Here is a 16,033-nt window from a genome sequence, read left to right as displayed (position 1 = left end):
GGGTGTGATCCGTGGAGTTGGTAGGTCGCAGGGCAGCGGCTGGAGGACGAGCAGGGCCGCAGGAAATGGATGTTAAATCACTCTAATGTGCTGAGAAGAGGAGGAGGAGGAAGCATTCAGCTGCGGAGAAGTTGGACTCATGTATCAGGATGATGTGATTAACTAAAAATAAGACGGCAGCCTCTGGATGATGGATGCAGATTGACTGTTGATGATTTATAACATGTTTGTGAGAGGTTTCATAAATGGAAAGATTTTGACCCGTATCAATTTAAGAGTCTGGGCTGTGTTGATGTACGCCTCCAACTTCAGAAAAGTTAGGATGATGTGAGAAAAGTTGGTGTTAACAGAATCTGATGGTTTGCAAATCATTGAGACCCTATCTTCCATCAAAAATAGAGACTCATTTCAGCAGCTAGGTTCAATCACATCTTCTTTCTCCTGTCACCTCTTCATTTCTGGGGTTTGGAAGGTGAAATGTCGTCTCCATTCTACCCTGATAAAAGACCTGGACTCTTCTACTACAGGGTCACAGTGGTTTGGCATTTTCTTCCTGAAAAAGTCAATGTCCGGATGGCAGCCTATGTTGCTCACAAACCTGTAGATCACATATGTCAAACTCAAGGCTAGCAGGCTAAATGTGGGCCACCACACCAATTTTTGTGGCCTGCTTGACCTTAAAAGGTCTGATTGTCTCATAATAGATAAGTCAAAAGGATGCATTGAACGTAAACTACATTTCCAGTGATAGCTACAGATTATGTTACCCATAAAGCGATGGCACCTCGCCACTAGATGGCAGCGATTTTTCATCAGTGCCATTTTCCGAACTAGTGGAATTTAGAAATAAAACAATGATCCAGAAATGTCCAGGAAGAGAAGAGTTGATGCAAATGGAAGGCAGTTTCAAGAAAGATGGGAAGGCCGGTATATGTTTGTGCACAAGGAGAAAAACCAAGATGTCTTTTTGTGATATGAGGCTGTCAAAGAGAATAGTCAACATCAGCGTTTTGACACCAAACACAAAGCTATGTACGTCAAATTGAGCCTTCAAGAAAAACAACAAATAGAGCAAGATTTAAAATGCAACCTACAATCGCAGCAGGATGTGTTCAAGAAAGCCACAACCAAAAACAACACAGCAGTGAAAGCTAGCTTTGTTGTAGCTGAAGAAATTGCTAAAGTTGAATTTATTTTACATTACATTCAGTTACATTTAGCTACATTTTATACTGTCTTACAGTTACATCTGGCCCTTAGAGGGCCACCCTTATGCTGATGTGGCCCTCAGTGAAAATGAGCTTGACACCCCTATGTGTAGATGTTGTTCAGCATTGATGTATCTTACCATGCCATGGTCACTCATGCGTCCTTATACCATCAATGATGCTGGCTTTAAACTGTGAAATGAGAACAAGTTATGTAGTCCCTCTCCTTTTCATAATGGAGGGTGCATTGTCCCAAGCAGCAGCCTCCAGCAGTGAGAAATTAAGATAATGCAAAAGTGCTGAAAACTGCATTTTTTCTACCTCAGCGGTTTAGAAGATATTAAGATCACTAGTGAACCCATTCAGAGGCACAGCTCAGCTGACTGACAGGTGGACACCCTCAAACCCCGCCCTAATTCCAATATGGCTCCCAACGACGATGTGCTATAAAACTCTGAATCAAAGGCAGAAAGGTGATGTCATCAAGATAGATAGATAGATAGATAGATAGATAGATAGATAGATAGATAGATAGATAGATAGATAGATAGATAGATAGATAGATAGATAGATAGATAGATAGACAATACATACAAACAGAAGAGGCAGAATTTTAGGCTGTTTGCTGTTATTTTGGAGGGTCACGGCTGAGGGGATGACGGGTTTTTTATAAATGTTTTCCAGGCCAGTGGAACTGTATATCAACTGCCTGATGGCAGTAATTGGAAAGAGTGATGGAGGGATTAGAGAGGGGTCCTCTGAGATCAGGGTGGCTTTCCTGACCACAGATCATTGATGAAGGTCCAAACAGGAGGGCAGAGGTGAACCAGTTATTTTGCCCGCCTGATTAATTACACAGGAAAGTTTGTTTTTAATGCTGGTGGTGAGGGAGTTGTACCAGGGTTAAATTAGTGAGACTGATTTGTGTCCTTGGTTTACCGCTCAATTATATGATTTGAAGGAAGAACATCAAACCACACGAGAGTTTTACTCTTTACTAGTCTATTTAAACCGGCCCAAGCCCTAAAAAGTATCCAGTGTTCAGACAATAGTTTTTAGAAGCCCATGCGGTGACTTCTACTACAGAGTCTTGTCTGTTTTCAATGAAGTTTCAGTGTTTACTTTTCAGTTTCAAGAGTTGATGTGTTGCCTTAAGCTGAGTATTTTAAGTGTATTGTATCATGATCAGGTTGTTGTTCATATCAGAATTACTGCTTCATAATCCCCCACTCATGATAAGTAGATTATCCTGAGAATAGTGTTAGACTCAGCTTTACTAAAAATCAAAAACTTATCAGGGCAGCGGTAGACAAACAACTCCAGTTCTCTGTAAGGTAAAATTGCTGGTTATGGAAGTGAGAGTTATGTTAGTTTTTCTTCTTTAAGAGGATGCTATGCATTGACTAAAGGTCTATGATCCCTTCTGTTTGGTTTTTGGACTCTGGGAATAACAATCTGAGCCTGTCAGTTGCAAAAAATAAGCAATTTAGTGGGCACACTTTAATTTTCCCACAGGGATAACCTTGCATCCATTAAAGCCTGTGCAGTTGCTGTCCATTGAAGCAATTTACCGAAGCAATTTCTAAACTGTTTGGCAGCCATTAGTCATTAGAGCCTCCCAGAAAAAACAGGTTCAAACAAGGTAAGGCTCATGTTTTCAGAAATTGAGCTCTTGATGAATAAACTCAGAGGCTCTCTCTTCCCTGCTGAGTAACTGCATCCCAGAGCAATTTCATCCCCCCATCCACTTCCCCTTTGTGGATCCAAAATGGCGGCTGCATTACATCACCTCCCATGCGACCGCCGGCTTTCAAGCTCCTGCTCCCTACAGGTGCTCGGAGGGTGCGTCAGAGCCTCGGTGGCGACTCGGGCTTGGGTTTTTTTTTTTATTGAGCACCTTTGGCAGCTGTAAGCCCCCCCGCGGTAAGGGGATTATTCAGTGTTTGGACGACACATGGTGATCTCAGCACCTCCTGATTGGATTGCAGTAATCCCTTTACACAGCCACAAAACCCTATTACTCTGGCATTAGGGAGGAGGGGGGCATCTTCTGGAGGACAGTGAGCATACATGTGTGTGTGTGTCCTGTAGGAGTGTGAATGATTGCAAGGTGTGTGTGATTGTTTCTTGAACACATACATATATGTGAGTAGGTGTCTGTTCTTTCAATCTATATGGACATTGTGTGTGTGTTAGTGTGTGTGCACCACTGCTTTTGATTGACTTCTATGGAGCAGTGTTTCAGCGACTGTATATTGTGTTTGGTGCGTGGGCGGATGTGTTTTTGTATATGTGACCTTTATACGTGGATTGTGCAGTATACGTGCATTTCCTCCATCCTGGAGTGTGTATTTTTGTGCGAGTGTGTGGATCTTTTGATGGATTTGGACCGCCTGCTGTTGATAAGCGTCTGTGTGCAGGTGGAGGGTCGCAGCGCGCTGCTTCCTGTTACATCACAGCTGCTTTTAGCAGCTCTGGAGCAAATATAATAGAGAGGCAACACTAGAAGAAGGAGCGGCTAGTGTTACTGAGTGAAGGCCTGTGTATTGTGTGTGTGTGTATACTGTGCTACACACAACGCAACTTTGAAGGATGAAGCCGGATGTGCACAGAGCACGGCTGCTCAGTTGAAAAACAACAGACGTGATCAGCTGTACATTTGTGAATGTGCATTCAGTCCTTCTCACACACACTATGGCTGTTTTTCAAACCACCTGCTACATACCACATGTGAATGTAGCATGTAGCTGGCACTGCATACTGCTTACTGCTTTTGCATGTAGTATGTAGTGTGACTGTTCTGTTGGGTCTGTTTGGTAATATACTACTCTGGTGTCCAGTTTTGGCAAATGGAGCTATAGGTGATGGATTTTATTTTGCCTTTATTATAAATGTACAAGACAAACTATGGGTAGATCTTGGCATTTTAGTTATTTTCAGAATCAGAATCAGAATCATCTTTATTGGCCAAGTATTTTCAAGAATACAAGGAACTTGACTCCGGTTTAAACTGCACTCTCTCAGTACAAACGTGGATAGAATTACACGAGTAGAAAAAAATAGAGTTTAAGTAGTAGAAAAAGAATAATGATTATTACAATATTAAATAAAGAACTTTGCACAGAGTAAATACAAAATATACACACAATTTAAGTTAGGAAAAATAGTGCACTGAATAAATGTCATAAAAAATGTGCAATTTGCAACAGGGAATGTAAGATGAATGTGCAATAGAAACAGAAACAGAGACATGTTTGTTTATCATATCATGGCAGAATCGTCATATTTGATTTATATCGTTTACTGAAAATATATCTGGCATGGATTTTTATTTTTACTGCTTATGGAAAAACCACATCTATAGACAAGACTTACTTGTGTTTCTTTCGCTTCACTTCTATCTCATGGATGTCCAACGTTAGTGCTGTTGTATTGTAGTTGCAATGCCGACTCATTCCAGTAGATGGTGGTAATTCACCAAAACATGCCACCCACATAGACAAACGGTGTTAGCATCCGTTGCATACTTAGAAATTTTCCTGGATCAGTAGGACATGTGGGGAATTTTGGCGTACTTCAGATTTTGCGAATTTTTACATACTCCCTACTACAGACTGAACTTTGGCAAAAATAGTAGGCACTACTATTTTAGTATGTGGTTTGGAAAAAGTCTATTTCTTTACCTTGATGCTTTCAAACACACTTCTGAGCTTCACTTTCTTCCTTAAGGAAACAAATCTCTCTCTGTAGATTCTAGGGCTGCAACGATTAGTCGACATAATCGACTCGTCGACTATAAAAAATTCATTGACGAAACTTTTAATAGTCAAAGCGTCGTATTATTGTTTTTTGTTTTTTGCACGAGGGAAGTAGAAGTAGCGCATGTAGAGAAACAAAACTTAACACATTTTTATGAAGAGCTGGGAGAGAGTCTGGTGGGATTATACAGAGAGCAAAGCCAGCCCCAATAAGCAAATAGACATTAAAAATAAGCCCAAAGTCACTGATAAGCGGTCTTGCCAACACTAAGAATAACAACTTGATTTCCTTGTTACTTGCTTCATTCATTTTTAAATTTATTTTGTTTTGTTTTGTTTTGTTTTTTGTAGTGTGCTTATATTTTCATGTCATCATGAATGAAATAAAGACAAACAAACAAACATGACACAGGGCTGACCAATCAGAGGTGAGAACCTAACTCTGGGTAAATGCAGTGAAAATGCAACACACAGGTTGAAATATAAAGGTCTGCACATTTTAAAGGCTGAATCAGGTTGAAACACAAAATAATCGTGATTAGTTGACTAATCGAAAAAATTATCAACAGATCAGTCGACATTAGGAATAATCGTTAGTTGCAGCCCTAGTAGGTTTTGTACCCAAACATGTTTAAAACTCACGTATTGGCCTTTATCAAGACACTTTTTGGTTGTCTCGCAACTTTTCTTAGTGGAGAGCCTCAAATTGAACAAAGTGTTTGGTCAAGCCAAGCCCCCAACAGTTGATCTGATTGGGCAAAACTGTTGTTCAAGGTTTAACATAGGAGGGTTTTGACCTTTTTACAACCAGCCAGCAGGGGGAGCTCAAAATGTGTTGTATCCCTGGGAGTCTTTGCTACTGCTCTACCTGCACATGAAAGACAGGGGAGGTGTACTCTCCCAACTTTCGGCTTTGGCATTCCACTCAGGCACATGGAAGGGCAAGGAGATTCCAGAAGTGAGGCCAAATTTGGCTCACCCATGCCATTTTTTCTCACTGATCTGTTTGGACTCTTTCAGTATTAAAACAAACCCCCGTCGGTGAGATATCTGATTCAACTTTACTAAATGTGACTCAATTGTTGCACAACTTTCCAAAGCTACCTCATGTTTGCTTAAAAAAACAGATAAAAGATTAACAAAAGACCCGTTTCCATTACCTTCCTCTGCCGGACGTGTGGTCGAGCCGCCTTCCATTTTTAACAAACTCTCATTTTAGCAGAAAGCCATTAGGCCTTTTTTTTGGGGAGCTAATTCTGATTAAGATCAGCCCCATTTGTAACTGCCACCATAAATCATTGCAGGAGCCATTTAAAGAGCTCATTTGGTTCCCTCATCCATTACCAAGGATTGTACCATCCATATTTTGACTGCACGGGCCGCTGATTCTCACGGCTGCAGAAAACAAAGCATCAGATAGTGAACGACCCAACAGCTCACGTCGTCCTTCCTGTGGGCCTGTATGCCAAAATCCTTCTCCAACAGTTGATCAAAGTCACATTATCTTCTTTAATTATGACCGTTGTACTGTAAGTAATGGCAGGGCTTTAATTTAAAGAGTCTTAGAGTAGATTCAACTGATAACAATGATGAGGAAAGAGCTTTGGGAAGCAAATCACATGAGGACAACAAGCAAAGGCAAGAAAAGACACTGGCTCTGATGGTTCTCGGTCTTTGATTCCAAAATATTGAAGGATCTCTGAGTCTTACACAAACCAAAGTGTGGTAAACTCAACCCCTCAGCTGCTCATTGAGGGTACCGTAAATGTGTCACATTTACCCAACAGCAAAGATCAGGGATTGCAGAGTAGTCGGGTCAACTTTTCTTGGATTGACAAACTAACTGTTACGTGGATTTCCACCTCCCACACCTTGGAGATAAAAATCAACTGAAACTAGCTTTTCAAACAGTTTAACACTTTCTTTTTGACTGCTCAGACATAATTTTTGTATAACTTGGATAATCAATAAAAAAATGAAAGAACAAATTGATGAAAAAGGTTAAGAAACACATCAGGGCACAACATGGAAATTTTAATGAATAAGAGCTACGTAAACCTTCAAAAACCAAGCGACATCATACTCTGACCAGGCTCTAAAGCAAGGCTAAGCCTCCATATCTGTCATTGTCCCCACAGTTGTTATTTATGCCTCTATTTTTGAGTGAAGCTATAGCTAGTGTATACAAAACCCCCCAAACATTAGAGCAGAACAAAGAGTAGGAAAATGTAGCAAATAGTGAAATATGACACCCCCTGTAAAAACCATGCAGTCAATTTGACTGCTATGGCCAATCGAGGTAGTAATTCGCAGATCTCTTTGGTGTTTTTCAGGGTCCTATTGGTACATAGGTTTTATTACAACAAAGCTATGGTGTTGCAAATTTTGAAAGCTGAGAAAAGACTGCCTTGGTAGTTGGAGTGTTAAAACAAGTAAATCTGATTCTCCAACCTCAAGATTAGCGTGAATTAGGGGTTCACCGATCACAAGTTTCTGGCCGATCGCTGATCTTTAAAAAGCCTGACCTGCAGATTGACGTATCTGTCCTTGAAGAAGGATCACTCCTGACTAACTGCTTACTACCTTTGTGGTCTAAAGTCCTAATGCTGGCTTGAAGAAGACACAGACTTCAATGAGGAGATGAGTTCAGGCTTCTTTATTCAACACTTTATTCAAAGCAAGTTGACGCAAAGATGTCCCACGGTCAAAACCCAAAATTTAGTGTTCAGTCTCTGCCTTATATCCCCCTCTATGGAAAACAGACTCTCTGTCCCTGGGCAACATTTTATTCTTGAGGTCTCTCTCTGAGTGAGCAGATCTTGGTCAGGAACAGCTGAAAGCATTAAATCTATCAGTCCTGGTGGAGTGGAGCCTTCTTCGCGGTTGTCAGAGGGTCAAAGGTTAGCTCCTGCTCTGGCTTCTGCACACGCTGCAGACTTCAGGCCTCATGAATCCACAACACGATACACATTTTTTATTTTTTATTTTTTATAACAGGACAGCATATACATTCAATTCCAATCTTATTTTATTGAAAATCATTAAATGATACTTGTGAAACAATAAAATCGTTATGTTTTGACTTAAACAACCAATAAAGTGTCCTGAATTTCAGGTCTCAGAGCAAAAAGCAACAATGGCTGACTGTCAGACCTTCCTGGAGGAATATAAGATCAGTTTCATATGTAAGGATGGCCAATCACCAATCCCTGATCACAAATCCCCCTAGAATTAAGAAAATCGGCAACAAATGATCAGCCAGCCGATTGATCGGTGCATATCTAGCGTGAATATTTGTAGACTAACAATCCAATTCCTGACATCAACAAATGTCTCATCTCCAGCTCTGATTACTCTCAACTTATCCTCCATCTTTTCTGTCTTCTCCTTTAGTCCTACATGGAGGATCACCTGAAGAACAAGGACCGCCTGGAGAAGGAGTGGGAGGCGCTCTGTGCCTATCAGGCCGAACCCAACGCCTGCACCATCGGCCTGAAGGACGGCAACGCCAAGAAGAACCGCTCCACTGCTGTTGTGGCGTGTAAGCATCACAGTCTCTGTGTTTCACTGCTCTTTGAACGTCAGTCTGTGTTTGTTGGTTTCATTCTTTCAGTCTCGATGAGAATAAGTAAGCACACTCTGGCTTTGACATGGTGCCTCGTTAGGCATCGGACAGAATGTCTTGAAGTTTTCTGGTGTCTGTTTGGTGTCTAAGTTGTGTCGACCAATCACCTTGAAGCCAGTTTTGGTTTTGCACAAACAACCACATAAAAAGCAAAAGAAGTTTAAGACACAGCCCAAGAAGAATCCCATAGTCCTCCAGCTCTAGAAGTCTGCAGTTATATAAATTAGAGACAAAACTCCTCACAGTGACTTTAAAGTAGATTCTTCATTGTAAGAGTAAAGTAAAAAGCTTATACACGGGAGAGATTTGTTTTGTAATCCTCTTTTTTGCCTCTCTTGAATTAACATGTTCTAAACAGAACCATGACTTGCAGTAAAACAGCCTCATCTGCTCATTTGAGGGTTGCAGAAAACCTCTAATCCCTCAGCAGAACCTCAGTTCAGCTGATGTCGGTCTTTCAAACACGGTGACCTCACCTTCACCACCTCTTGACCACACTCCCCAAATACTCGAAGCCCGGCGTCTATTATCAGAAAGCCGGAGCAGATGCAGCGAGCAGAAGGGTTGTAAATTAGTTTTCTATTAAAGCTCTCCTGCACCGACCTCATCAATGATTAAAATTTCTAAGCTTCTGTGGAAATAGCCCGTCTAAAAAAGTGCTGTCCCATTCTCTCCAGCGGGCCCGGGCTTAATGAAATCCAGGTTGTCAGCAGGGGAAAGCAGTTTGTCAGGAATAATTTGTGCTCCCTATTTGAAGCACCACTGGCTCCTCTGGAGAATAAAAAAAAGCTGTTTTGCCACTATCACTGGAGACTCCACAGTTCTGCTCATGAGTGTTAAAAGTACGAGGTAGAAAAATTTGTCTCTTCTGAAAATTTTAGTTGGACCATTAAACACAGAGAGATTCTCCCTGAGCTGAAAAAGACCAAATCCATCCTGGTAAACTCTGAATATGACAGAGGATTAGAGACACAGTTCAGAAAATAAATAAAACCAAGATTTCTAAAGCAAAGTTAGTACAAATGAGAAGATATCCTTATACATATTTCAGCATTCAACTAGATTACACAAAGCCTTTTATGAAGACTTCTCAAAATAAAAGCATCTTTATTCCTTAATATTACAACCTCATTTTGATTTTAATCCCATTGCATTGGGATTTTAATTCGAGTTTTCTTTTAAGATACTTCAATTTAATTTGTAGTTTAATCCCTTCACTGCAAAAACTGAAATCTTATCAAATGTTTTTGTCTTATTTCAGTTAAAAATTTTCTTTTCAGACTTAATATGAGCCTCATTTTCCTGACCAGTCCAGAAAAAAAATGTCTTATTTTAAGTTATGTAAAGACAAAAATGAGAATTTTGGTTGTATCAAGACATTCTACAATTCTGATCTTGACAAGCACATTTCGATTACCCTACTAGTATTTTTTTTTAATTGTTTTAGGTTGTGTAGACCTCATTCACCTCATTTTATGGAAGAGGATAAGGGCCATTGAAAACAACAAACAACAAACAAAAAAAAATCCAATTTTTTATACCCTTTTTTTTGTTTTTTAGAATTCTGAGATTAAAGTCGTTAATTTGTTTTTTTTTCTTCAGAATTCTTAGAATTTTGACTTTTTTCCCAGAAAAAAATAGTATATATATATATATATATATATATATATATATATATATATATATATATATATATATATATATATATATATATATTTTTTTTTTTTTTTTTTTTTTTTTTTTTTTCCTTTTTTTCAGTGTCCCTAAACCTCTTCCGTACGTCTTGAAAGAACTCTAAAGACATATTTTCTGGGCTGGTCAGGTGAAAGGGGCTCATACCAAGTCTATAAAGACATTTCATCTTTTTCTAAAAACACAAGTGAAAAACACTTGATAATATTCCAGTTTTTGCAGTATAAACAGTACAATTTTATTTGGACGGAAATGTGACTTAAATCTTGTGGCATTTCAACTATATCATAACTTGGGTTTTCTTACATTACAACTATTACAACTTAAATTTGAATACATAACATAATAACTCTTTTTTTAGATCAATCTTGCAATCTTACAAATTGAATTCCAAGTTTTAATCTGATATTACTACTTCATGTAAATGTCACTTATCATTCAATTATGACTTTATTAACATTTTAAATTCACATTTCTGTACTTAAATGTTGTAACATTACAACTTTATTAAACCTTTAGTCTTGTAACATTGTGATTTATTTAAATTTTAGATTGTAACCCTTCAACTTTGCTCTTGAAACCAAACTTTATTCTTTTTGGGGGGTATCCTTGCTTAATCCTCAATACGAGGGTACGTACTCACAAGACATTTTTTTAACATATTTTGATATTTAACTAACTAAGAGGTAAAAAAAAAGTTTTGAAAGTCTGCAGATTTTAACCCACAGCTGTGAAATATATGAGGGTGGGCTGAGAAGTTCATAGCCGGACTAGGAAGGAGTTATTCGACATTTTTCAACTCATTGGCAGACATTTTCTTGGGTTGTTGCTGTGGTACAACGTTTATACCTTGGGTCATCTTCAAGGCTCTCCCTGCCCCTCTTGAATTCAGCTGCCTACTTTTTCATGGTTGATAAAGCTGGAGCATCATCCCTTAATGTAGCAACCATGTTGGCGTAAATGTCCTTGGGCCCCTTACGTTTTCTGTTTGCAGATATCTGATAACACCACGGTGCCAAATTTTATTCACAAAATGTCCCTGGTTCTACTTTTTAAAGTCCTCAAACACTACATCAGCGTCAGTCAATCTGAATAATAATAAACTATGCTATAAGTGTCAGAAAATGTTGAATTTGATGCACACCACGCTTCATCACAATGGCATAACTCCTTCCTGGTCAGGCTATGAACTTTTCAGCCCTCCTTTTTGGTTTTAGTGAAACACAATTAAGTTTTCAGCACAACCGAGTAAAGAAGCTGCAGAACTTTATCTGTCTTTCTTATATCATTGTTATCAGCTCTTTATGGAACTAATTACTCCTTGGCTCCTGGTATCTGAGCCTCTTGGTGAAGTGTTAAAAGAGTTGAAACAATAAAAAATCAGGAATTAGTCTTTCAAGTCTCAGAGGATATGTCAGATTTTTTTAAACGGCTGTCTTTTTTGTTTGTCTCAGTAATGAAACCACATTTAGACCGAGTTAAATACAACCGTGACCCATCAGCAGGTTTTGAACTCTGTGGGTCATGGAAATATCGTCCCTTAGCTCCTCACAGGAATTTAACGAGTCTACAGTAGGAGTTGCACCCAGCAGATCCTTCATTACGATGCATGTTGTGTCGCCGCGGAGCTCTTGCATTCCAAAGACAAAATGCGCTGAATCCCTCTGTTTGTGTTCCAGATGATCACTCCAGAATCACCTTGAAGGTGGAGAACAGCCAAGGCAACTCTGATTACATCAATGCCAGCCCCATCGTAAGTACCTCCTCTGCATTCCAACTCTGCGCTGCACACCCATCGCCGCCGCCGCCGTGCCCGCTCCCACAGGGGCGTCACGGGAACAAAGGCAGCCTCCCGTTGTACAATCTAAATTTTGATGCAACGCTTGCTTAGCTTCAGCGGCAGCCCAACGCTGGTGTGTATGCTCTGCTCCATGAATATTAATGATTGTTACAGCAAACACCGCGGGCCAGTGTGCGCTGAGGGAAGGCGTGGGAAAGGACATGCGCACGGATCTCGACTCGCTTCTCGTTTGAGAAAACAAAATTGATCCGCGGGGTCTTGGGAATGATTGTTTCTGACCTTGGGTTATGCTAATTTGACACTAGTTTGTGTTTACTGTTATGGTGTGTGCAACTCGCCGAGGCCTTTCCTTGGCGCAGCGGAGATTTAAGTAGCAGAACAGCTTGTAGGAAGGAGAGGGGGGAAGAAAGAGCCATGTGCATTCAGTAAGTCAGTGTATCAATTTGGAAACCAGTGTTGGAATAGTAGGTTTATGTTTCCCTGGAGGCAGATACAGTGGTATTCCATTAAAAGCAACAGAAACGCTATGCATTTCAAATCCAGGCTCCGCACCAAGACGTGGCTGAGTGTGTGTGTGTGTGTGACTCATGTGCATGTGAGCGTGTGCGACTGACAGAGGGAGAGAATCAGAGGGATTTAAAACTGTACGAGAACAAAGGAGCAGCAAATACCAGGAGCACACAACTGCTAAAACAAGCTGCAACACATGTACCCACACACACACACACACACACACACACACACACACACACACACACACACACTGGAGCATACTCACACAAGGATGCATGCTCACCAACGTACTACACATGCACAGACATGCAAAAGCTCACAATACTTGAACATTTTCCAACACTTCTCCCACACACACACACACACCGCACACACACACTCACACATTAAAGCCTGTGTATGTAAGACTGTTAAGACCACATGGGTTATTTCAGGAACATCCTCAGCTGTCGGTTTGATTCTCTCAGACCTCGTTTTGATGGAAAGAAGACCGTAAAAACACAATGTTGGGGTCTTGCTGTGGCGGTCTGACAGCTCTAAAGAGCAGATAGATTTCCACTGACACATGTGACCTGTGGCCATTTCTGCTCCACACACTTTAAGACTCTTGTGCTTGAAGGCCTCAGTGATGACACCTCACCGGAAGGAACTAGGAAGAATCTTATTCTGAGTCGTTTATTTTTTTGTAAAGCTAGTTTTTCATATCATGGACAAATAGTCTGTTCAATCCAATCCAGTTCAGTCCATTCCGATCATTTTAATTCTGTTCCACTTCACTACAGTTCATTCCACATTATTCCACTCAATCCAATTCCACTTTATTCCATCTCTAACTATTCCATTTTGTTTATTCTATTCCAATCCACTTGATCACCTTTGTTTCAAATCAATTCCATTGGCTCACATTCTGATTTATTCCATTACACCCCACTCGATTTTTTTCCATTCCACTTTGTTCTACACCCCCCCCCCTTTATTCCATGCCATTCCAATCCATTCAGTCCCATTCTGTGTCAGTCCATTTGATCCTATTTCATTCCACTCCATTCCATTTCAATGTGTGCTGTTTCACTTTTTTTAAAATTCCATTTTATTTCACTTTGTTTTATTCCAGTCCTATCCTCAGCATTCTATTTCATTTTATTTGATTCTATTCTACTTTATCTCATTTGTTCCAGTTTGTTTCATTCTGTTCAACTCCTATCAATTCCATTTTGGAGTATTTTTTATTCTCTGCTATTCCAAAAGATTCCATTCCACTTTGTTCAATTTTCCTGTTTTTGATTCCACTTGATTCTATCCCATTCCAATCAAATTCATCCCAATCCATTCCTTTTGACATTATCCCAGTTCATTCCACTCCATCCCATATAAGTCCATTCTATTCCACTTCATTCCGCTTTATGTCACTCTAATCTACTCTATTCCTTTCTATTCAATTTAATTTAATTCTCTTCCACTTTATTCCATTTCACTTTGTTCTATCCTACTTCTTTCTATTCCACTTTATTCCAATCTATTACATTCTACTAAATTCTATTCCACTTTATTCCACCCCGTCCCACTTTGTTACATTCTACTACCCTGTATTCCTTTCTATTCCATTCTATTCTACTTTATTCCACTTTATTCTATTCTACTTTATTCTCTCCTATTCCATTTTACTCCAATTTATTCCATTCTATTCTACTCTATTCCTTTCTATTTCACTTTATTCCATCCCGTTCCACTCTGTTACATCCTATTCCTTTCTATTCCACTTTATTCAACTCCACACCATTCAGTTATATTTTATTCTATTCCAATCCACTTAATGCTATTTAATTACAGTGCATTCTATTGCACTGTATTCTGGTCCATTCCTATTTATTCCACTGTTTCCAACTCCCCTCATTCAGTCTTTGAAGTGATCACAAGATATCAGCGATTGTTGCCATATCTGAACACTTTACCTTTTTAATATCTCAGGTGTGGTTGTAAAAGAGGTTCTATCTGACGACTCACATTTGTGATGATTTGATACGTTCATTACACCATCAGAACAGTGTTTACACTTCATGTAAAGCCCCCACCCTGTTCACTTATTACAGCTTTATTTATTCAACAAATAGAAATTACGAAGTGTTGAAGACATTTCTGAAACCCCTGAGTTAGAGTTTGCATGTGAAAATTTGAGCCCCTGCGCTGAGGGTGTGACACGAACTCTTGCAGCTTATATAAACCGCCGTGTTGAGGGGGTTCATTTGTCAGATGCATGTCAGGTGTGAAACCAATGCAGCATAGGTTACTTGACTTGACCAGCCCACAGGTTGCTCCATAAGTTGCAGTCATCGCAAATAATGTGACAGTGTTGACAGACTTTGAATGCATTAAACCACTAAAATGATAAAAATAGAAGCAACTCCTGAAAAGCTGAAATTCTCAGCTTCAAGGTGGAAAAACTGTACTTAAGTCATGACTGAGTTTCTATGGCTGGTTTAATGAATACTTTTCTTAAAGAGGGCCTGTGTTTCAGATCTCTGAGTTACTATAAGTTTTTCTGTATATTTTATACAGTAAAAAAAGGGTGTCACACCTTTCACTTCACAGGTGTGGAAAAAGTGATGCAGCTTTGGCACATTTAGGAAGCTTTTAAGCGCTACAGCTGCGTTCAGGCCCCATTTTTAAAGGAATCAGCGGCTGAACAGTTGTCATACAGTCAACCAGATGTCGTTCCCGAGCTAATGTAAGGGTAAAATGAAAAGCTAAATTACATAATTAAAGCCATCCTAAATGTTACATGCTCTGTTTCTCATTAAATGTTAGTTTGAAACGCCCTCCCGCTGAGATTCATTCCACACCAGCAGCTGGAGGGTTTCAGAGGATGATTGTCGCTTTTATGGGCTTCGTTCATCACCTGTGAATCTATTTCCTGTTGGATGGTGCATGGTCTGACCAGCGAGATATGAAACTCCCAATGCTTTGCAGTGATTCAATGGGCAGAGGGTAGAGAAATATTTAATGACTGCTGCTCAAATTTGAAATCTCCTGCTAAAAACTCTCCGGTATTGGCTGATTCTTGCATCACGGTTACACAGAAGAAAATCTGCCAGGCGCACAGTAGAAATTTGACATTTTCAGACAAACACAACTATCTTTTTCCCAGTTTGACACTTAAAGCTGGTGTTCTGATGTCAGCTGTTGTGTCAGTTAGCATAAAAAAGTAAAGTTGAAGCAATGGTGGAGTTTAGGGGCCTTACTTTAAGTTAACGCCACCGCTTACTTTAAAATCTCTATCTCATGTGATGCCACATGCATATATAATCAGCTGCAGAAACTTACTCACAACAAACACGATTAATCACTCACTGTCTCCTTCAGGACACACACAGAAAGTCCAAAACAAACTCGATCGCTTCCTCAAACACTCGGTCAAACACACACACTTCCTAAGACA

General features: G+C 39.7%; 1 protein-coding gene across 1 annotated transcript in view; it reads left to right on the top strand.

The window, feature by feature from the left end:
* Positions 1–16,033, top strand: part of LOC141804092 (receptor-type tyrosine-protein phosphatase N2-like) — a 238,389-nt gene that overhangs the window by 187,749 nt on the left and 34,607 nt on the right. The window contains exons 15-16 of the mRNA XM_074688343.1: positions 8,360–8,507; positions 11,963–12,036. Of these exons, the coding sequence (XP_074544444.1) occupies positions 8,360–8,507; positions 11,963–12,036 (222 nt within the window). The remainder of the gene's footprint in view (positions 1–8,359; positions 8,508–11,962; positions 12,037–16,033) is intronic.

This window comes from Halichoeres trimaculatus, unplaced genomic scaffold, assembly GCF_033239565.1.
Source record: "Halichoeres trimaculatus isolate MK-OKI-2021-1 unplaced genomic scaffold, fHalTri1.1 fHalTri1_scaffold_15, whole genome shotgun sequence".
Lineage (NCBI taxonomy): Eukaryota > Metazoa > Chordata > Actinopteri > Labriformes > Labridae > Halichoeres > Halichoeres trimaculatus.
Note: the sequence above shows the minus strand (reverse complement) of the source record. Positions and strands in the feature narration are given on the sequence as shown.